Source organism: Anopheles coustani, chromosome 2 (genome assembly GCF_943734705.1).
Source record: "Anopheles coustani chromosome 2, idAnoCousDA_361_x.2, whole genome shotgun sequence".
Classification (NCBI taxonomy): Eukaryota; Metazoa; Arthropoda; class Insecta; order Diptera; family Culicidae; genus Anopheles; species Anopheles coustani.
The window spans coordinates 49452157-49475620 of NC_071289.1; the positions used below are offsets into that span (position 1 = coordinate 49452157).

The window sequence follows — 23464 nt, forward strand, 5'->3', positions numbered from 1 at the left end:
TGTCTTCTGATGGTGGCAAAGAACCGATGAGGTCGATGTGGTTGGGTGAAGAACGCTGGTTTTGTGTTGCAATCCGGGTAACTGAAGTTGCGGTAGGCAGATATTTTCAAGTATTACTGTTGTGTTTTTTGGTGGATTTAAAAAAAATACTAAGTTTTGTCAGCTGTGTGTTTTGATTGCGCCAGTTGCTCGTAGTCGATTTTGTCCGAGGAAATTGTTCCGACTCGGCTCAGCATATCGGCCATTTCGTTTTCCTCGTCATGTACGTGTATGTATGTCCAAAAAAAAAATCAGTACCTTAGATTAAAATAATTTTTTTCATACATATAAAAAAATTCTAATTTTAGTTAGAGGGTTCATGAAGTATTCTTGTATGACAGCTCCATACCCAGGAAGGTAGGTCAATACACACAGTAATGTACCTATGTCGAAAGTGACGCTAGCCTCTTTAGCCAAATGGAATCTGAAGTTGTTTATAGTGGGTATCACCTTGGCCATTTGGCGCACTCCGGATATTGCAGGGAGAGCAAATCTAAAGCTACTTTCACCTTTTCCTCTCCCAATAGTTCGGCAACAGAATTCCAAGATATTGGGGAGAACTCGTAGACAAGGGGCCCTGTCTCGTCAACTACCAGTTCAATTCTCTCATTCTTTTTCCCTGATTCATGCACTTTCGTTAGCAACGGTTGTCCCTCTCAATAATTTGAACGATATCTCTTATCGTTATGGACAAGGAAGAATTCCACCCAGTTTGCCCTGTTGTCAATAGAATCTATCCCTTTTATCCCGTGCTTCTTCACCAGGTTAGCCAAATCTTCTAAGTGAACCCTGGATTCTTCATACAAAGCATCACTTATCTCTTGGACAAATTTAGTTTTGAATTTCTCCACACCAGGAAGGCCTTGCTTTTGGACTTAACATCTGGAATTTTTTTCTGCTTTATGTTGATACATATATTGCTAATGTGGCGTAGGAAAACGGGTGCGTGGCGGTTGCTAGCGTTTGCTTACAATTTTCGAACAGTTAACTTTACTTAACACGGACACGGTATCGCCTACGATAATCTAATGGCCATCACGAGCCAATAGAGTGCTACTGTCAGTTTGTTTCCATCGATGGGTAATGGGTCATCCAACAATCTTGTGGAAAGTGATGTAAAATAACATTTATCACATGTTTTTTTACATTACACGCATTATTTCGGCAAAAAAGAGCGGAACACGATGAATGCTGATTGTTCTTCACTATTAAAAATACCAACAACTTTTGAAAATAACATTAACCGACAAATTGAATACATAAATAGAACTAAGAACGATTGTCAAAAATTTACTTTATTTTTGTAATGGACCCACATATTAATATTAACGCGAGTGCTTCCTTCAACTCACGGCTTGCACTGATATGATTAGTCCTCCTGTCGCAAACGATTTCTATCGGTGTCCCTTTACGCGTGGTGAAGTTTCTGATGGCCATTATGCAGCAACTTGTGTTTAAGGAGGCAAACGTCTCGATATGGATAGCCCAGATCGTTAGGCATGTAAACGACCCAGCGCTTTTCTGTTATTCGACCACTGGCCACTGTCATCGGTCCGGAATAGTCGATTCCTGTGCAGGAGCACGGACGGCAAAAGCTGCTAGACGTGCGGTGGGGTGGGTAAGTCGCTTATCGTTGGAGGGTCTTTTATATTAAGGTTCTCTCTATTTTCGCTACAACTCCTAATACTTAACTAATATCACCTAAATTTTCGACAACTTCGCTAGTGCCTCCTCTAGCTCGTTAATACTCCCACACAGCATGCACCTGCACGGTAGAGCTGTGTGGAGGTGAGCGTCTGGCACTGTACCGGCGCTCGCGTCGGGCACTCCGTAGCTCTCGCTCTGCGTCTTTTAGCGCTGCTTCCGCTACCTGCTGTTGGTCTGGCGACGCGAAGTCGCCGGATGTTGTCCAGTAGCTGTCCGGAAGACTCGCCTGGTTTCATCGTCCATCTGATGGATTCGTCCGCGAAGGGTCGGGTCTCGCCCGAAGCGCCCCGCCTTTGCGCGTTCTCGGGCCGCTTCTACCGCTGCCGCCCGCACAGTCACCCACCGCCAGATTGCTGCTCGATATTCCAGTGTCGCTGTAGCTCGGAGCAGATGAGCCTGGTAGCCTCGTCCATCCGTCCCCACGCCTCCTGGCTGTGGAGCAGGTGCTCGGCTAGGTTGTTGGTTGATACGGGCTCAGCGCGCTCCTCCTTCCTGACAGTCGCGGGTGCTGCGCTCGTGGCACCGATGGTGCTCTTGGATCAGCTCCACAATCGGCGGTAGCCTAGCGACCACGGTGGTTACGTCGTACTTTATCACACGGACCGTGCTGGTCACCATTTTTGTCGACCGATTGTGGACCCGGTTCAGCCTGCGCCGGTAACACTGCAGCTCCGTCGCCTTCCACCAAACCGGGACCGCGTACCACATCACCGACGTTGCGAAGACGGTCCACCGTGGTTCTTTAGAAGGAATCCCAGGGCCCGGCTGATTTGTGTCGACTTTTCGGTGACCGCCTTCACGTCGAAGTACCTGGATAGGTGATCCTCCAACTGAACTCCGAGGTAGCGAATGTGGCGCTTTGATCGCAACACGGAGCCCCCGACCCGAACCGGCATTTTCGGATGTCTTCTCCTGAGGCTGCTGACTATGACCATTTCCGGTTTTTGGAGCGCAAGGGATAGCTGGTGTACGGCCATCCAGCGCTGCACTGCCAACACGGACAGGGTGGTCAGCGACGAGGTTTCCCGCGGAGTTCTGCCAGGCACGGTGAGGTCAACCGCAAAGCCGATCAGCAGCCGCTCGCTGTGATGCTGTGGGCTCCACCACTTTGTTCCCGGCCAAGGCTACATTTCAATACTGTTATGTCAATCGCAGCATCGTTGTTGCCAACGATGTGGACGACGTAGTTAGCACACAAACTTGAGATAATTTTATGCTGTGGATATGGTATCCGCTCCAACACTGGCCGAAGGGACTGGAACGAGCCCGGGAATCCTGGAGCAGCACCCTTGATGCATTGCAGCAGCAGCTTCCACGCGACACTAGCACGAGGACACGAGACGAACTTGTGTTCCAGGGTTTGCCGTGCAGCACAATACATGCAGGCCGCCTAGGATGTCCGACCCATCCTCTCCAGCAGCTCTCCGTGCGCAATCTTGCCATTCACATACAGGTACAGTGCGGATCGTTGTTCTGAGCTGAGCTTGTTGCCGTGGATGTTTTTCCACACCTTATTTTTTTAGTGATGGGAATTGTGCCATAATCTTAATACGAGGGCTGACAATAAAGTAAGGTCTCCAATTTTTTTTTTTCATAGAAAAGACATTTATTTACAAAAAGTGTTTTCTACATAATCGCCATTTTTTCCAACACCTTGCGCATCCGCACGATGAACTTGTCTATCCCGGCAGAATACCACTCTCCGTCCGCCTCGCGCAGCCAGGTGTTGACCTCTTTCTGAACCTCCGCGTCACTTTCAAACTTCTTCCCTCCGAGATGTTTTTTCAGGGCGGGGAACATGTGGTAGTCACTTGGGGCCACGTCGGGACTATAGGGAGGGTGATCGATGATGTTCAGCCAAATTTCTTGAGCAGGTCAAGGGTAACGTTGGCTGTGTGCGGGCGCGCGTTGTCGTGGTGAAATTTCACTCCTTTGCTCAGCAATCCCGGGCGTTTGTTTTTTATGGCACGACGAAGCTTTTCCAGGGTCTCACAGTACCTTGCTGCATATTGTGGTTCCCCTTGGCATGAAATCCACCAACAATACCCCGTGGCGATCCCAAAACACCATAGCCATCACCTTGCCGGCTGACAGTGTCGCCTTAAACTTATTGGGTTTCGGAGAATCGCTATGGCGCCATTGTTTGGACGACTCCTTTGTTTCGGGTGTGTAGTGATGAGCCCACGTTTCATCCCCCGTAACAAACCCTTCCAAAAAATCATCGCCTTCCTCTTCAAAACGGGCCACAACTTTGGTCGCACATTCCACGCGCCGCTTCATGTGGTCTTCGGTCAGCTGTTTCGGCACCCATCGGGCAGAAACTTTGTGATACTGCAAGTTGTTCACAAGGATATGACGGATTGTTTCGCTGCTACACGCTCCTCCAAGCTTCTCTTCCAAGTCCCTAGTTGTCGCACGGCGGTTTTTGAGCATTTCTGCCTCCACTGCTTGAAAAATCGCATCCGAGACCGACGGTCGGCCACTTCTCTCCTCGTCGTGAACATTAGTGCGCCCGGAATTGAACTCGCGGCTCCACTTACGCACGTTTTTTATGTCCATACACTTTTCCCCGTAAACTTCAACTAGTTGACGATGGATTTCAATAGGTGTCACCTTTTTCGCACTCAAAAAACGTATTACAGAACGCAATTCGCACTTGGACGCTGACGCGAGGGGTACCTCCATCGTTGACGGCTGCTCAGCCAAGACTGAGCGGTCGGGGAAGCCTCACCCAGCAGCAAAGTGGTAGTGAAGGAACCAAGGAACACGGCGGTGTTGCCAGATTTCGCCTAGCGCGTGATCCGGCGAAGTTGCAGCGTTGGAGACTTTACTTTATTGTCAGCCCTCGTAACATAACATAAGCCAGTTGCTGGATGACGGTGCCAAGACATGGATATGTTATTGCAACCAAGATATGTTGGGTTCCATACTCGAGACACTGGTGTTCGGTCACATATCTATTGGTGAGCAGTGCGATTGCTTTTACCGCTGGAATATGGAGGTTTAAACCACCTCGATCTCGTGACAAGGCCAGCTGTTGAAGGGGAACACGTATGCCACCTGAATCGCTCCAGAGGAGAGATCCTACTAGGCCCATGACTTTGGCTATGTTCACTGCACGGGGACCACAGACCGAGGCCACGTACCACAACTTCGTTAACAGAAAGGATATGAGAAGTATCACCCTCTGCACCAAGTTGAAGTCTCTCACTCTGTGCAGCCAGACCAAATTTCGGAACTTCTGGATTATTACATCCCAGTTCTGCGCTGCTGCGTCACGTACATTGTTTGTAAATAGGATTCCTACCAGTCGTAGAGGTTCCAATGTGTGAAGCTATGGAACATTTATTCAATTTTCAGTTGTAAACATGCCGATGTCCATGGCAACAGTCTTCTGCACGTTTAAATTCGCTCCTGAGCAAAGACCAAATGCTTCAAAAATCCCTTTGACTCCCTCGATTTTTTCACTTAATGACAATATTTTTAATGTTTTATGTTTAATGTTTAATGCTTATTGGGGGACAGTCCGGCCATCCTGTGGCTAAGACATATCTTATAAATAGTTTTTATATAATATTTTTTACAAGACACAGACATTATCAACGGGACGTTACGTTGAAGCACTACTATGCCTGAGTCGGGCGCGGAATGACGCGAGGGGCAACTTGATATCGAACAGGTCGCAAGCTTCGTTGACCTCCACACACATGGTATTCATTGAGTCGGTTTGTCCAGACTGTGTACGGAAGTGGCTAGTGGTCAATAGTGCTCGGGAACGAAGAGAGCGTGATGGCGCGTGAAAATTTATGGACTCAAGCAGTGCGGAGCCATCAATAGATCCGTTTAATAGCTTGAATACAAACGTCCGCTGAGCGTTAACTCTCCTATCGGCGAGTGGCTCCAACCCCAGCAGCAGGCAGCGCGTGGTATACCGAGGCAACGAGTCCGAGATCGCCCCAAGGCAGCATGCCAACTGCAACTCGCGTCATTTTCCGCTGGATGGCTTCCAGGCGATTGATCCACACCTGCGCGGTCGGCTGCCATACAACTGCGCCGTATTCTAGTATTGAGCGCACTAGTACACAGAATGCAGGCTTTGCCAGCCAACTTTGCTTCGAAAGCGGGGGATTTTGTCTCTAACGCACGTTATATTGAAATAGCTCATCAACTGTTGTCTCTAAAGCAACTGGTATTGAAATAGCTCATTGATAGTTGTCTCTAACTCATCTCATTTTGTTTCTAACTCATCTGACTATATCTCTAACACCGGCAACCCACTCAAGATGAAAAATAAGGAAAAACCAAAGTAATTCTGGTTATGATACATTGTAAGACTCCAAGAACAATGAACATTATTATGTTGGTGTACTTTAAAGCTATTCTTATGTATTTTTGAACAATTTTGCGTTTAATTTTTATGCGTGCCTACATACGTATGTCAACTAAGAAGCCTGCATTGTGGTGTTCAACTCGGTGGCATAAATGTACTTGCTTGGATTAATACGTAGGTTGCCTTTTAAGTTTCGGGATTTGAAAAAACTGGTGATGCAATCTACCAACTAACAATTTTATCGTAAAGTTTAACGTTTTTGAGGTTATACATACTCAGAACGTTTTGACATACGAGCGCTATTTGTGTTGTTAAAAAAATGTTAAAAGTGTCTATGTCCGCCAAATTGTGGAATTGGGTCGTGGACATTTTCATGCGATTAGTTTTTGCAACTTTCGACGTGAATTGACACAGCAGTAGTGCATGAATGAACTTAATTCAACTGTTGGTGATGAAGCTCTATCAATGATTAGTATTTATCGATGGTTGGGAAATTTAAATCGTGGTCGGAGTTCACTCCAAGATGAATTTCGTGAAAGTCGTCCAAAATCAGTTGTCGTTCCGAAAACAATTGATGCTGTGCGTGAACGGATATTGCAAGATCGTCATGTGACTTTTTGTGAGATAGAGACAACCTTAGGTATTACTGGAACCAGCATATACTTAATACTGCATAAACATTAAACTGTAAACAAATATCCTGGTGTTGGATTCCACAAAATTTGTCAATCGCTCAAAAAAAAGACTCGTGTCGATTGGTCGGAAGAAATGCTCGACAAATACGATTGCGGTGCTTCAAAACCCGTCTTTAATATCGTGACAGGTGACGCGAATGAGCCCGTAGCTATACTGCAATCGACTGTATGGGTGTTTCAAGATGAGGCGAATCCAACCAAAGTTGTTCACGCACGAAGCACTTCTAAGCAAATGGTCGCATGTTTTTTCGGAAACACTGGATATATCGCAACCAAACCTCTAGAACAACGCAGAACAGTCTATTCTGAGTGGTACACAACAATTTGTTTGCCAGTTGTCTTTCAAGAAATCAGGAAATTCAACCGCTGTCGATGGATCACCCGTCACCACGACAATGCGAGCTCTCACACATCGGCTCAAACAACTGCATTTTTGAGTACTCAAAACATCGATTTGATGAGTCATCCGCCATATAGTCTTGGATCTAGCACCAAATGACTTCTTTTAATTCCCGTACGTAAAAAATAAACTGAGATTTCAACGTTTTTCAACACCTGAAGAAGCGAAGATCTCTCAAAAAAGACTCGTGTCGATTGAAACTTAAAACATTTTTTTAACAACACAAATAGCGCTCGTATGTCAAAACGTTCTGAGTACGGATAACCTCAAAACGCCAAACTTTACGATAAAATTGATAATTAACAGATTGCATCACCAGTTTTTCCAAATCCCGAAACTTAAAAGGTAACCCTCGTATATGTCACTTGACAGTTAAGATAGTGCGTGGCTAAAATACAGAGATATTTTGGTACCCGAGATCTTGCTCCTTGGGGTATGCAATCAACGACACACTGCACTAAGCAGCAGCCAAGGGGAACGAATATACCACCTCACTAGGGACCGGCAATAGAAGAAGCAAGCAAAGGGAATGGTTCCACTCTTCCCTTCTACCTTGCCTCACCCCTCACCCGCCATTTTCCCGTACTTCGGGCAACTTTCCACACAAAGTACAAACCGTGGACAGAAGCTGTAACTCCGAGACGGATTGACCGATCGTCATCAAACTTGGTACGAGTGCTTGGAAAAATCCAACAAAAATTCAGGAAAATTTTCGTGAACCTCCGAGGGCGGGAAGGAGGGGCCCCCATACAACGGTGTGGGAATTAAGCTGGTGTCAGTGCTTTACCGCACGATCTTTTGACAGACGAAAATGTATGGGATTTGACAGCTGCAAGGTTCGCACGATTTCTCCGCACGACAAAATCAAAATCATTTGATTTTTTCGGATGGACGCATCCGATTTTATCTGTCAACAAAGTTGGACTTTATAAACTCGGAGTTGTGCCTTTCATCTCAGAAAAATAATAAAATTCATGTAATCGTCTTAGAATTTAAAGAATTACAGAAAAATTGGCGGACCTGTCGTCCGACAAAACATCGTGCGGTAAAGCAATGACACCAGCCTTAGGCGTCACTTGGACTTTGGATTTTACCAGGACAACGATCCTAACGATCGATAGTTGAAAGTATGCCCAAAAGATTACAAGCAGTAATAAATGCCAATGGTAGTGCTACCAAATATTAAAACAATGCTTTCTGTGTGATATGCAAGGTGTCCGACTGCTTGCTCGAAAACAAGACTTTTTTCGTTCGTGTCCCATTAGTTACGCAATTGTAGATTTTTTGTTTCTCTTTTTTGCATATTCGCAAAGAACAATGGTTTGAGAAGTCCCCTGTGAAGTTTTGTGTCACTAGCTGCTTCGAAGAAGAAGATAACTTAACCCAACGTGAAAATATTGTTCGATTTTCAAGTGTCCGACTTTGGATGCCTGGTACTGTATGTAGTTCCAGTAAGAGTCCCAGCAATTTGCCATGGAAAAGCTTGTTGTAACTACATGACAGCTGCAAAAAATTTGAATTTTGTCAACCGGGTCTTATTGATATCAGTCCGTTGTCGTCGCGCTATCAGTAGCTCTGTTTTCTATCGTCGTTACGGGTACTTTAGTGTGGGTTTGATAATTTGTAATCGTTCTCTTTGTCAGTTCTCGTCTCGGTTAGACGTAAGGTTCGTCTCTTGCCTGCATGTAATTTGTAAATATGCATCTTCATGTCAAAGTAAAGGGCTCGTAAATGAAAAAGGAAGACGCAACGAGGAATATTTGTTCATCTTCAGTCATCATGTCTGAAAAAAAGTCATGTCGAACGCCTTGTGCAGGCAGTGGGATTGCACATAAAATATAAATAAACAAAAAACAAGTCAAAGCACCTTCCCAGTCGGTATATGCAAAACATTGCATATTCCAGCCAGCACCACGAGGAGGTTGGGATAGGGTTTTGCTGGCCAGCTGAAAAGAAAAGAAAAGTAATGCCCTACCTCCTACTCTTTTATGCCCTATACTCCTATCAACCTATCGTAGAAATTTCCCTGCCTGTTTTGCTGCTGCTAACGCTTCTAAAATTCTCCTAAATACTGAGCTGCTGTCAAATCTCCTAAACAAAAATTCCGCCAAATGCGCGTCGACGCGCGGGGTCCTATTAGGACCCTTCGTCTTCAAAAAAAGTTTCAAAATTCCCCACAAACCTTCTATGGTTTGGGTATGAACCAATGGATCCCTTGGGTCTACGAAATTTTCGCTGTGATTGACGGTACGGTGAGTATAACTGCCTCTGTCTAAGCGACTGTACTCCCGCCAATGATCGGTTACTATCGTGGTCCCTCGACGGACGTTGCTGGTGATGCAATCCTTCAGGGATTCCATGTTCCTGCGTTCTACCCTGCGCAAAAAGATCTCCTGACTACTCCTACACACTCCACCTACGAACCACTGGGTGTTTCCTGCGCTAACCCTCTATTATATTTTCTCCTAACTAGTGACGTCTCATCTACCTCCACTATGCATCCCTCATCTCCTATTAGTGGCCTATCCTCACAAGTAAAAATCTAATACAAATTCCATAAGCTGCTTGTTGACTTTTATAGCAAACCCTTTCGATACCTCTCCTTCCCTAACTTGCTTCCCTGCGACCATTCGTAAACTACTATCATGAAATCTAGCAAACTAACACTATTCCCTGCAAAAAAGGATCCTAACCTAACACTTACCCTTCGCCCTTTGCACTCCGATGTCCGACAGCGGTATTCCCATCCATCCCGTGTTGTTGCTCGTTCGACCAGGGGCATCTCGGCGTGACATCCTGGACAAATGTTGTTCTTTCGCAGCAACCCAAAATCCTCCATCCATCTAATTGCCTCCAGGTGGCTTCTAAAAAGAAAGCAGAGATTTTTTAGCGGTGTGGTTCGATACATGATCGATACTTATCTGACGCTAAACACTGAACACTCCAAACTCACTCCGTTTATGATTTTGCATTACTTTCCATTCTTGTCACTCCGACCGAAAATTCTATCCGTTTCACTATTACTGTACCGATAAAACAGTTTGGCCAAACCAGCCGCGCAGAAGTAACGAGTGTGAGTGGGTACCCCTTTACCAGCTTGCGCTGATATTAGTAGATCAACGGCCTTGTTGCGAAAAAAAGACGACGACACTACTGCTGTCTTGCTCTAAGGGCTAGCGCAACATTTAACTCTATTAGGGTTAAATCTACGACCAAAAACCTACACCGGTGAATATTTCCACCACACCCGGATATTTCATGCATTTTGTACCGGAATCGATCGATTACGCTTAATATAAACCATATAATTTTTTAAACCGCTTTGTTAAACTAATGAGCGTTATTGATTGGTTGCGGTGCGGTGGAAATATTTCGATCACATTTGCGGGTAGGTTTTTGGTCGTAGATATTAGGGTTAAATGTTGCGCTAGCCCTTAGAGCAAGACAGCAGTAGAGTTGGGCTAAAGTACAAACCGTGGACAGAGATATTTTGGTACCCGAGCTCTTACCCCTTGGGGTATGCAATCAACGACACACTGTACTAAGCAGCAGCCAAGGGGAACGAACACCATACCACCTCACTAGGGACCGGCAATAGAAGAAGCAAGCAAAGGGAATGGTTCCACTCTTCCCTTCTACCTTACCTCACCCCTCACCCGCCATTTTCCCGTACTTCGGGCAACTTTCCACACAAAGTATAAACCGTGGACAGAAGCTGTAACTCCGAGACGGATTGACCGATCGTCACCAAAGTGCTTGGAAAAATCCAACAAAAATTCAGGAAAATTTTCGTGACCCTCCGAGGGCGGGAAGTGGCGGGCCGGTGTGCAACGGTGTGGCCAGAAATGGCCAAAACTCGATATGTATATAATCAAAACTCGATATGTAGTGCGTTTATGCCACCGGGTTGAACACCACAATGCAGGGTTCTTAGTTGATACGTATGCAGCCAGGTACGCAAACTCAAAATTGTTCAAAAATACATAAGAATAGCTTTAAAGCATACCAAATTAATAATTTTTATTGTTCTTGGAGTTCTACAACTTCTCATGATCACAATTACTTTAGTTTTTCTTTGTTTTTTGGCTTGAGGCAACCCAGATGCGTTAGAGACAAAGTCAGATGAGTTAGAGATGAGATGAGATGAGTTAGAGACAACTGTCAATGAGCTATTTCAATACCAGTTGCTTTAGAGGCAACAGTTGATGAGCTATTTCAATCATCGCTGGGTTAGTGCTGAACATAGGTGGCAAACACTGCAAAGTCTTAGTGCAGACCGGGTCCCGGAACTCCTTTGTTATTCTCAAAATCAAATTGAGCATCTAGTTGCCCCTTTCAATGATGCTATTATACTGCGGACTCATTCTAGTGGGATATTGCCGATGGAGTAAGGTAAGCTTATTGGATTGCGTGCTCTGGTCAAGGTGATTGCCTGACATTTAAAGATGCTCAACAATAACCCGTTATTGATGCACTAACGATTGATGCTATCGACGTGCTGCTGTAGTTGATCACAGTCGCTTATAGATTGGACGCCAGCGAATAATTTGATGTCGTCCGCGTACATCAAGTGCCTGCATTCCGGAATCGCTACGGTCACATCGTTAATGAACAGCAAGAAGAGTAGCGGACCGAGATTGCTGCCCTGTGGCAGGCCAGATGTACTAATCACTGTGCGAGAGGTTTGTGCTTCTACCTTTATGTTATACCTCCGCTCAGAGATGTAGGATTGCAGCCATCTTATCGCTGGTGGTGAAATACCCAGTACAGTGAGTTTGGCGAGGAGGAAATCATGCTGAACGCTGTCGAAGGCCGCTTTTATGTCGGTGTAGATCGCGTCTAGCTGGTAGCCCTTATCTAGTTGCTTTTTCGCAAAACTAACAAATTCAGCCAAGTTAGTTGTGGTGGACCGGTTCGGCACAAACCCATGTTGGTATGGGCTTATGTAGCTCATCGCAGCGGATAGTAGAGGACCGTGAATAATACGTTCAAACACTTTCGAGCATGCGCACAATGAGGTGATTCCGCGATAATTTTCAGCCTGCGAACGATTCTCCTTCTTGTATGTTGGTATCATCCTAGATCAGGGTGTCCACTCAGATTATGATTTCAAATTCCCGGTTTTTTCCCGGTTTTCCAGGTTTTTTCCCAGCTTTTCCCGGTTTTTTCTAGTTTATGCAGGTTCACTACATTTCGATTGCTTATAGTAGATAAACTTGGCTGTTATATGTCTCTATGGTTTTTTAGGTAGGTCAAAACTGCATGTAAGTTATGTCTTAAAGAATACTTTTAGGAAATAACTTCAAAATTTTCAAAAACAAAAACTATTGAAAAACCGAAGGAAAACAGGGACAACACATACGGTTTGGGATTATAGAGCATCGTAAACTGAACTTTCATTGCAACAACACACATTGCTTGAGCGTATATATTTTAAAAGAAAATCCTTATAAAAATGTTAAAGAACAACTTCATTAATGACATAAATAACAAATTAATTTTTAATTCGGCTCAAAATTAGAAATGAAAAATGTTTTTCCTTCGCTCATAGAATTTGCTTAATCATAACATTTTTCAACAAAAGAAGGGAGATGTAGCATACCTGTTGTACATCTTCTAATATTTCTATCAAAAGACACGTTCATAAACACGTCGATACAAATGATTCACGTTATCAAAATTTTATGCAAACACACCAACAACTCAAATGAGCTACATTTCACCAAGAATAAAAACTGATCAGCACACTCGTCTAGCGAATGCCGCAATACAATGAGATCCCATACCAAAACAACCAATACACCTGCTAGAGAGTGGTTAACAGTTAAAGGTAAAACAAAAACCTTTATCCATATCAAACCATTGCTGACAAATAGAATGAAACATACATAATTATTTCCGTATATCTGCAAGCATATAAATCGATCAGATCACATCCGAAAGGTACATCCATAGTGACATATTCATAACAAGTGAAGCAAGAGATTGCACCGCGTGCGATCGTCCCGAAACAAGCAACCTTATAAACTCAACAGGATAAAGGATCTCATCAGGAAATATTGGTAGAAGGACAGGAGTTTGCAATTGAAATTTCAAAGGACGGATTTGAACGCTGTGAATATTTTCGTACAATCATAGGAAGCGATTAGCTTTTCAGCTAGTAGATTTACTAGATTTAAAATAACTGTTTTGGCTACTATCTGAAGCATATACAAAGACATTTGGTTGCTTTGCCATTTCATATCGAGTGTTTAAACAGATGATCAATGCTTTTACAATTTCAACTGGAAATCCCCGTTACCATGTTACGAATGTTAACCCTCGATGCGTTTGTCTTTCGTACACATTGCTTCCCTGGCGACAAAATCATCATGCTTTCTCGCTTTGCCTCTACGCCGGCACTACTGGAAGAAACGAAAACGCAATATGGATACATTGGACCTTCAAACAGCTGACAACAAATGTCGCCCTTAACAATTGAAATGTAGTGACAATTTTAAAGGAAAATTTAATTACGCTACGAGAATAAAATATGTAAATCTCAAAAAAATATTATATGAAAAATATTCCCGGTTTTTTCGGCGAAATTCCCGGTTTTCCCGGTTTTTTTCCCGGAAAAATTAAATTCAAGGCTGATTCCCGGTTTTCCCGGTTTTCCCGGTTGAGTGGCCACCCTGTGTATAGAGTCCACGGAGTCACGTACGTACGTGTGTCAGTCTTGTAGACCGATCACGGGAGAAGTTGTATCCCGATTGACCGTAGATGACCACGATGATGAAAGTGACGCTGAAGACAGCGAAGATGATCAGAATGAAGAATCATCTACCATTTCCTCTTCTTCATCCTCTGTTGATGTTGAAGATAGGGCAGTGCGCAAGGATGCATCACACGGTTCCGAAGAGTCGGGTTGTCATTGCTCCGGCAGTGACGAATCCATCGTTAATGTCCGCCGAACGAAACGCACTCGTCTCGCCATTCAATCGGAATCGTCAGATAGTGATCAGTCTGATACGAGCTCGATTGTTATGAGACGCTCTTTGATGCGGAACACAGGCAAGCGTGTACGGCGTATAATCTCCGAGGAAAGTGAGGCTACGAGTGACAAAGAGGATAGTGATGTAGCAACTACAATGCTATCGGGAGAGGACGAAAAAATGTTGCGGCAAGTATGTCGAACATTGAAAAGTCTGCTGTAGGACAATTGGACGAAAATTCGAACACATTGCTGGGTTGCTCCAACTTAAACCCGTGCAACGCGAAGCAGCCAGCGATCTTCGCTCACTTGTAGAAGCGTGCAAGGGTCATGTTGATGGGTTGCAGTTCTTAGAGAAGAACATCGACGAAACCAGCAACCTCATTGTGGTATTTGTAATGTGTAAAGTATTACTTTATTAACTGGTAGTATTTGTAGTGTGTAACGTATTGTCTTCCTTGACTGCCTTGCTTCGTGGTTGGGACACTACTGACCGCATGTGGTCCATCCGTCGTCCTGCCCGGCTGTCAATCCATGCATCTGGCAGCTCCAGTGCTGCCAGCTTCCTTCCTTTGTAGGATATAACAGCTCTTCCCCGCAAAGAAACTGCTTCCTAGGGTTTCAGCCTCTCCGGGGGTCGGGTGACTCGTTGGGATCGACGTAGTCCTGTGTCCGCTGGCAGTCCTGCTGGACCAGAGAGTCCACCAACCGCTACATTGGGGTTCATAGTCGATGGGATCTCGGAGGTACTAGGAGTAGGGGTAGTAGGAGTATTAGTGTGTTTAGGATTCGGTTTTTCAATGGGAGCAGTGTTAGTGTCACGCATGTTTACTTCCGAATCGTACTTTTGACTTTGACTGTCAGGCATGTTAGAAGCTTCGGTTGCATCACTTTGACGACGACTCTCTTCAGGGCGTAAAGAAAATTCGTCTGTCTCAGAGTTTCGTGCATTTTCACCAACCCTGCGCAACTGGTCAATATGACGCTTCCAGACCCGACCGTCATCAAGTTGCACCATATAGTGGAGCTTCCCTAATCGTTCCTTAACCGTTCCGAAATTCCACTTATTATCGTGAAGGTATTCTCTCACGGCAACTCTTGAGCCAACTATTAGTTCTCGAATTTTAGACTGCACTTCACTTGCATTTGTATCTTTTGTGGGAATCATGAGATCGAGTCTCGAGTGTATTTGTCGTCCAAAGACTAGCATTGACGGAGAGAATCCAGTGGCTGGATGTACCATTTTGCGATACGTGAGTAAAATGTTACAAATTTCTCTATGTACCTGCGATCGTTCGCAATTTAGAGATTTCAGTTTTAAGAAACCTAGCAAAATCTCCTGAAGTGAACTGAGGTCCATTGTCACTCACTAATACAGAGGGTATTCCGTAAGTGCTGAAGAATTCTCTACACATTCGAATGGTTGTATCCGTAGTTGTATTGTTCACCACATATACAGACGGCCATTTAGTGTATGCATCAATCAGTATAAGGTAATAGAATCCTAAAAAGGGGCCTGCATAATCAACGTGAACTCTTTGAAAGGGTGCAGAAGGAGGACTCCAACAATGAGAACTTACTTTTGGAGGGTTTGCTTTGGCGGCCTGGCAGGTCCCGCAATCCCTAACCAGGTTCTCAATGTCTTTGTCAATTCCTTCCCACCAGCAATAACTACGAGCCAGGGCCTTTAACCTGCAAATACCGAAATGCGTTGAATGAAGTTCACTCAACACTTTCGGACGTAAGGAAGGTGGTACATACACTCGACTTCCCCGCATTAGACAATCTTTTTGTAAACCAAATTGTTCTTGGTCTACGCCAAATCTGTATCTTGCCTCTACCGTTTTTCCTACTCTCAAGGCGCGGAGCAGTTCTTGAACGGTATCATCTTGCATAGTTGCTGTACTCAGCTCGTCCACGGTAAGAGGTAAGGTCTCTATGGCATTCACCTCAATCAAATCTGTTTCCTGAATCTCCGTCTCGGGATCAGTGGTGCAGATTGGCAACCGGGACATCGCGTCTGCGTTGTAATGATCCGACGATCGATGATGACGAATCTTGTAGTCGTAAGCTTGTAAAAATGCCGCATAATGTTGCATACGAATCGCGGACATAGTAGGTAACCCTTTTGTTTCTGAAAATATTTGACTAATGGGTTTATTATCTGTAACTAACGTAAATGTACGACCGTAAAGGTACTGGTGAAACTTTCGAATACCAAAAATAATAGCATAAGCTTCTTTATCAATTTGCGAGTACTTTTGTTGTGTTCTTGTTAGCGTCTGTGAGGCGTATTGCAGGGGTCTTTCTGTTCCATCCGGATACAGGTGACTAAGAACTGCCCCAACTCCATATGGAGATGCATCAGTCGCTAACACTATTGGAAGCTTCGTATCGTAATGAGTAAGAAATCTATCAGATTGCATTTCTTGTTTAACTGTCACTAATGATTTTTCACATTTGGGACTCCAGATGAAAGGAACATCATCTTTCAATAGATTGTTTAAGGGGAACAGTATTGTGGACAGGTTAGGAAAAAATCGACCGTAGTAGTTTATCAGCCCAACAAAGGATCGCACTTGTTCCTTGTTTTTAGGAGCTGGCATGTTTTGTATTGCATCGATCTTTTTCTGTATTTTATGGATTCCGTCTTTATCGACCATGTATCCGCAATATTCGATTCGATCACAGAAAAAATCACACTTTGCCCTATTTACTCTAAGGTTGTACTTGTGTAATCTTTCCAAAACTTCCTCTAGTCTTTTCAAGTGAGATTTTTGGTCAGGGCCGGTGACCCGAATATCGTCAATAAAGACAGCAACACCTGGAATTCCTTGTAGGATCTCTTCCATCAATCGTTGGAATATGGCTGGAGCAGAGGCAATACCATACATAAGCCTGGTGGGTCGAAACAATCCTTTATGTGTACTCAACGTAAGCAAATCCCTATCCTCTGGCCGTACTTCCAGTTGCAAATAAGCTTGCGATAGGTCCAGCTTTGAGAATGTTTCACCTCCCGCCACGGTGGCAAACAATTCTTCTACTGTTGGCAGAGGGTGTTCGTCGATCAGCAAATTAGGATTGACGGTTATTTTGTAGTCACCACACAAACGCACTTTGCCACCTGCTTTTTTCACAGCAACTAAGGGGGTAGCCCACTCGGCGTGATCCACTTTTTCCCATATTCCGTCTTTAATAAATTTATTTATTTCTTTTTCGATTGTATCACGTAAAGAAAAAGGTACCTGTCTCGCTTTGATGTAAACTGGCTTCGCATTTTTACGGACTGTCAGTGAAGCTTGTATGCCTTTAATCTTGCCCATACCTTCATCAAAAACGAGCGGAAATTTCTTCAACAGGTCATTTAACTCCATCATTTGCTTTCCACCATCGCAGTAAGAAACGTAATGCGCTCCAGGTCTGAAAACGCGGTTGAAGTCTAGCTTCAATGTATTTAACCAGTCACGGCCAAGCAGAGGATGGCGGTTGGACCGTGCAATATGTAGTGGTAACATGCACTTCTCATCATTAACGGTGACTGCAACCAACACTTTTCCTAACACACCTATGTCATTATCGCAATAACTAATCAATCGGATGTTAGTGGGGAGAATTTCTAAATTGCCAAAATATTTTTCTTTATCATGCGTATTTATAAGTGAAACGGGAGATCCGGTGTCGACTTCGAACTTCAATAGGGATTGGTCAACTTTAAGGCTCAGCCAGTACTTACCAGCGGTTTCGGCACTCAAATGAAAAACACTGTTGATGATCTCCGGCTGCTCCAGATGGTGTGCGTTGTCCGTCCTTCTGCCCTTCGTCAGACACACCTTCTCCAAATGCCCTCGTTTTTTACACGCATTGCAAACGGAGGCTTTATGCTTGCACTTATCAGCAAAATGGTCCGGGTCCCCGCATCGATAGCATGCTCTCGGTTGTGTGTGCTTAGGCGATGATGAACTCCTCTTTGTAATCGGTGCAGCTTTCTTCTTAATTTTCTTTGAACCGTGTTCGATGTATTGTACTTCGGTTCGCATTGTACTTCGGCCATGCAACTCATCGGTACCACGATAGGACATCTCCATCCCGAATGCGATCTCCTTTGCTCTCGCTAGCGTCAGGTCCCGTACTTCGAGCAATCGCGCTTGTATTGTTCGATTTTTTAATCCGAACACGAACTGGTTTCGCAGCGCTTTCTCGAGATAATCTCCAAAATTGCACGTTTGGGCCAACTTTTCTAGCTCCATCAAGTACGAGCTTAACGCCTCGTGGTCCAATTGCTTGCGGCTAGCAAACTTGAAATTTTCCAAAATTTCCAACGGCGTTGGACTGAAATGTGCTCTCAGGATGTTCACAATTTCATCGAATGTTTTAGTGTCCGGCGCTGTATTTTGTAATTTGTTGCAAAGTACATCGTACGTTGCCCCGCCCATGTAGTGGAGCAAATGGTCCCTTTTATCTTCTGCGCCCACGTGGTTGATGCGGAAAGCAATTTGCAATCTTTCCAACCACCTATCGAATTTTGCCGTATTTGGGTCAAACGGCTCGAACGGGCTCGTTCCTTTCTGCATTGTCCCCGTGACACCTGCAGCGGTAGTAGGAATGGTAGCAGTAGAACCGGCGGCGGTGTCCGTAGCGGTCAAATCGGCTCTTGACCTGGTTGCAGGGGAAGCGGCACTGGTAGTAGCAGGGGGGGCAGCAGTTGAATCCGTTGTGCGTTTTGGCGCAGGTGCCATTCGTCCTTCACGCACTTTTCACTGTATAACACTAGCAAAAACGCAAGTTCGACTTCCTCGTCGCCAATTGTGGTATTTGTAATGTGTAAAGTATTACTTTATCAACTGGTAGTATTTGTAGTGTGTAACGTATTGTCTTCCTTGACTGCCCTGCTTCGTGGTTGGGACACTACTGACCGCATGTGGTCCATCCGTCGTCCTGCCCGGCTGTCAATCCATGCATCTGGCAGCTCCAGTGCTGCCAGCTTCCTTCCTTTGTAGGATATAACACTCATCATCACACACATCCTCGCGTCGTGTATGGACGCCAACACTCGAAAGGCATGGGAGCTCACATTGCAACACGGCGAGTTTCCGGATTTGTTCCGTACCTTCGACTATATCACGCGTCAATGTGAAGTGTTGAAGAGCTGTGCAGCAGGCAGTACGGACAAACCATTTCGTCCAAAGCCGGCACCTACAAAGGCGTTCACATCGACCGTTACACCGTCACCGACCGCAACATGTGTCATGTGCCATGACAACCATACGCTCAGCAAGTGCGCAGATTTTATAGCACTATCGTTACCAGCCAAACGTGACAAGCTTCGAAGTTGGAAACGTTGTTTCAACAGTTTCGGAGCTGGTCATCTCAACAAAAGGTGCCCCTCGAAGTGGACGTGTCGTCGATGCCAGCAGAAACATCACACCTTGCTCCACGACGAAGGGACTAGTGCCGCCATCGAGATCCGTCACGAACAGCCAGCATCTGCAGCAGAACACCGTACAGCTACAATATCCCTTCACACGGTGATACCATCGATTGTGTTGCTGTCAACCGTCTTACTGTACATCACTGACAGCGCAGGGATGATGCATGCTGCAAGGGCTCTCTTGGACAGTGGAGCACAGTCCAACTTCATCACGGGAAGGTTAGAACAGTTTTTAAACCTACCTCGTAAGTCGGTGAGCATTCCGCTGTCGGGGATTGGTGGCAGCCAAGCGACCAACGTGAAATCATCAGTACGAGCCACCATCCAGTCGCGCTGTTCATCATTCTCGACGTCACTGGAGATGCTGGTACTGCCCAAGCTGTCAGCAGACGTGCCAGCCCATCGCATAAACCATAGCCAGTGGATGATTCCAGCAGCCTGCGTCTTGGCTGACCCAACATTCCACAAGCCTGGTGGCATCGATCTCATCCTGGGTGCTGCGTGCTTCTACGAGCTTCTAAAAACCGTACGAATCTCACTTGGAGAAGGCATGCCGTCACTACAAGAAACGGAATTTGGGTGGGTTGTAAGTGGCACAGCCCCGATCGCAGAGCAGTCGCTGTCAGTGGTGTGTTCAGTTGCCATACACACCAATGAGCTGACTACGATGATGAGAAAATTCTTCGCAATAGAAGACGTAGGCAGTTTCCCTAGCTGGAGTATCGAGGAAAGAGCCTGTGAGGACCACTACGCGGCCACTACAAGCAGAGACCAAGCCGGCCGATATGTCGTCCGACTTCCGAGAAAGTCTGACATGATCGGGAAACTAGAGAGACGTATGCAGCGAGAACCCGAAACAAAAAAGGCGTACGTGGAGTTTATGGCCGAATACCTCCGCTTAGGCCACATGACAAAGGTGGCAGCAGCAGTTGATAGTCAGACAACGTTCTACCTCCCACATCATCCTGTTTTTAAAGCCGACAGCACCACCACGAAGTGTCGGGTTGTGTTCGATGCATCAAGCAAGTCATCGACAGGAGTGTCGTTGAACGATACGCTGATGATCGGACCAACAATTCAACAAGATGCTACATCGATCCTGATGCGATTCAGAACTCATCAAATTGCCCTGACAGGAGATGTGGCAAAAATGTACCGGCAAGTATGGGTACATCCCAGCGATCGCGCCCTGCAGCGGATTCTGTGGCGAGCTTCGCCCCATGATCCCATCGAAGAATATGAGTTGAATACTGTGACGTATGGAACCGCTTCTGCACCATTCCTTGCGGTGAGATCTCTGCAACAAACAGTATTGGATCATGGGAGTGAGTTTCCAATAGCAGCGGCTCGGTTCTCTGACTTTTACGTGGATGACTTTGTGTCTGGAGCTGATTCACCCGAGGCTGCTCAAACTTTGCAACAGCAAACCGAACAACTGTTTGCCAAGGGTGGATTTGAGCTGCGGAAATGGGCATCAAACGAGGAAGCAGTGTTGCATCATGTGGCCCAACAAAGCCGAGCATCCAGCCCATATTCACAACATCAGCATTCCGAGAGTCGCCATTAGATCTTTAGTGACCACCATCCAATACCACGTCTTTTGCGATGCTTCGGAGAAAGGATATGGAGCATGCTGCTACATCCGTAGTTGCGATGCCCAGGGACATCGCACAATGGAGCTCTTCGCCTCAAAAACCAAGGTGACGCCCCTCAATAGCAAGCACTCTATCGCTCGGCTTGAACTGTGCGCAGCTCAGTTGGCCAGCTTGCTATTCGACCGAGTAAGAACTGCGGTAAACCCAGAATCTCTGGCAGTCTTCTGGACAGACTGTGGTACATTGGCTACGAGCATCACCGAACTCCTGGAAGCCATATGTTGCGAACCGGGTATCGCAGGTGCAACAACTAACGGAGGGTTGCACGTGGCGTCACATCGCAGGAGTCGACAATCCTGCTGACCTTGCTTCCCGAGGATGTTTGGGCAAAGATCTCCTCTCCAGTACCCTATGGTGGCAGGGTCCTTCCTGGATGAGCCTGCCAGAAGATCAATGGCCTTCACCGCTGCTTGCGACACCAGATCCTTCAGTGCAAGCAGAGCAACTGGGAGCTGACGGAATCATCCGGGTTGGAGGACGTTTATCCAACTCACCGCTAGTGGAGGATGTTAAGCATCCACTAGTTGTTCCTGCCAGCTATCCATTCGCTCGTCTGCTGATGGAACATTTCCATAAACACTTACTTCATGCGGGACCAACTCTGATGCTAAACACGTGCAGACAACGCTTCTGGATCACAAGTGGCCGAAATCTCACCCGGAAGGTATTCCACCAGTGCCACACCTGCTTCCGCGCCCGACCATCATCGTCAGCAACTATAATAGCTGACCTGCCGGCTGTCCGAGTAACACCGGCCCTTCCTTTTTCGATCACCGGGGTTGCCTACTGTGGTGCAGTGTTCCTGAAAGGTGGCCATCGACGGGCGGCGCCCGTGAAGGCATACGTCGCCATATTTGTATGCTTCACCACCCGTGCCGTACACATCGAGCTGGTGTCAAACCTGACAACGGAAGCGTTTCTAGCAGCATTGCGACGGTTTGTGTCTCGTCGTGGGTTGCCATTGGAGTTTCACTCGGAAAACGCGACGAACTTCAAGGGAGCAGCAAACAAGCTGAACGAGTTGTACAAGCTGTTGCGTACAACTGAACACCAGCAGAGCATTCAGACTTGGACACTAGAACGGAAGATTTCATGGAAGTTCATCCCCCCGAGAGCTCCTCACTTCGGAGGACTGTGGGAAGCCGCCGTCAAAACCATGAAATATCACCTAGTACGCGTTTTAGGAACGACAACACTTTCGTTTGAGGACATGTCTACGCTGCTGGACGAGATAGAATGCTGTGTCAACTCCCGGCCTATAACATCGATGTCAGACGATCCACACGATATGACAGCCTTCACTCCTGGACATTTCCTGGTTGGAACGAACCTACAGCTCATTCCGGACCACTGCTTGCTGTATGAAGCCGAGAACCGGTTGAACCACTGGCGTCATGTTCAACAACTTCGCCAGCACTTTTGGAACCGTTGGCAGAAGGAGTATTTACAACAACTGCAGGCGCGATCTAAATGGACAAAGGATGGTACAACCACAGTAACGCCAGGAACGTTAGTTATAATCAAGGAGGATAATGTGCCTTCATCGTGTTGGCCATTAGCACGCGTAACCGAGGAGCATCCTGGAAAGGATGGCAAAGCGCGTGTCTTTACATTGCGTACAAGTAAGGGAACTACAGTGACTAGACCATTGGTAAAATTTTGTGTATTATTAAAGCCAAACGAAAACAGTTCAAATTATCCAATTTTAAGGTGGCAGAATGTACGATATTGCGACGCCTAAAGGTAGACTATACAGGGTGTCCACTCAGATTATGATTTCAAATTTCCGGTTTTTCCCCGGTTTTTCCCCGGTTTTTTCCCAGCTTTTCCCGGTTTTTTCCAGTTTATGCAGGTTTACTACATTTCGATTGCTCATAATAGATTAACTTATCTGTTATATGTCTCTATGGTTTCTAAGGTAGTTTACAACTGCATGTAAGTTATGTGTTAAAGACTACTTTAAGGAAATTACTTCAAAATTTTCAAAATCAAAAACTCTTGAAAAACTGAAGGAAAACAAGGACAACCCATACGGGTTGGGATTATACAGAATCCTAAACTGAACTTATATTGCAACAACACACATTTCTTGAGCGTATATAGAAGAAGAAAATGTATATAAAGATGTTGTAGAACAACTTCATTTTTGACATAAAAGACAAATTAATTTTTAATATGGCTCAAAAATAGAAATGAATAATGTTTTTCTTTCGCTCATAGAATTTTCTCAATCATAA

The 23464-nt window shown here is 45.4% G+C and overlaps 2 protein-coding genes across 2 annotated transcripts; both read left to right on the top strand.

Annotated features, from left to right (window-relative positions):
• The first annotated feature begins 19180 nt into the window (after positions 1-19180).
• On the top strand, positions 19181-21139 carry LOC131264535 (uncharacterized). Its single transcript, XM_058266825.1, has one exon. The coding sequence runs from the start codon at positions 19181-19183 to the stop codon at positions 21137-21139; it is 1959 nt and encodes a 652-aa protein (XP_058122808.1).
• Positions 21140-21245: 106 nt separating this feature from the next.
• On the top strand, positions 21246-23464 carry LOC131264536 (uncharacterized). The gene is made up of 3 exons (XM_058266826.1): positions 21246-21353; positions 21400-22849; positions 23448-23464. Exons 1-3 carry the CDS (start codon positions 21246-21248, stop codon positions 23462-23464), a joined length of 1575 nt encoding a protein of 524 aa, XP_058122809.1.

What these genes read in the sequence shown, in the direction of transcription:
- LOC131264536 (XM_058266826.1), top strand. Translation starts at nt 21,246, where the DNA reads ATGGAGCTCTTCGCCTCAAAAACCAAGGTGACGCCCCTCAATAGCAAG. An exon ending in CCAGCTTGCTATTCGACCGA is followed by an intron (nt 21,354 to 21,399) that starts GTAAGAACTGCG and finishes TCTTCTGGACAG; the next exon opens with ACTGTGGTACATTGGCTACG.
- LOC131264535 (XM_058266825.1), top strand. Translation starts at nt 19,181, where the DNA reads ATGGACGCCAACACTCGAAAGGCATGGGAGCTCACATTGCAACACGGC.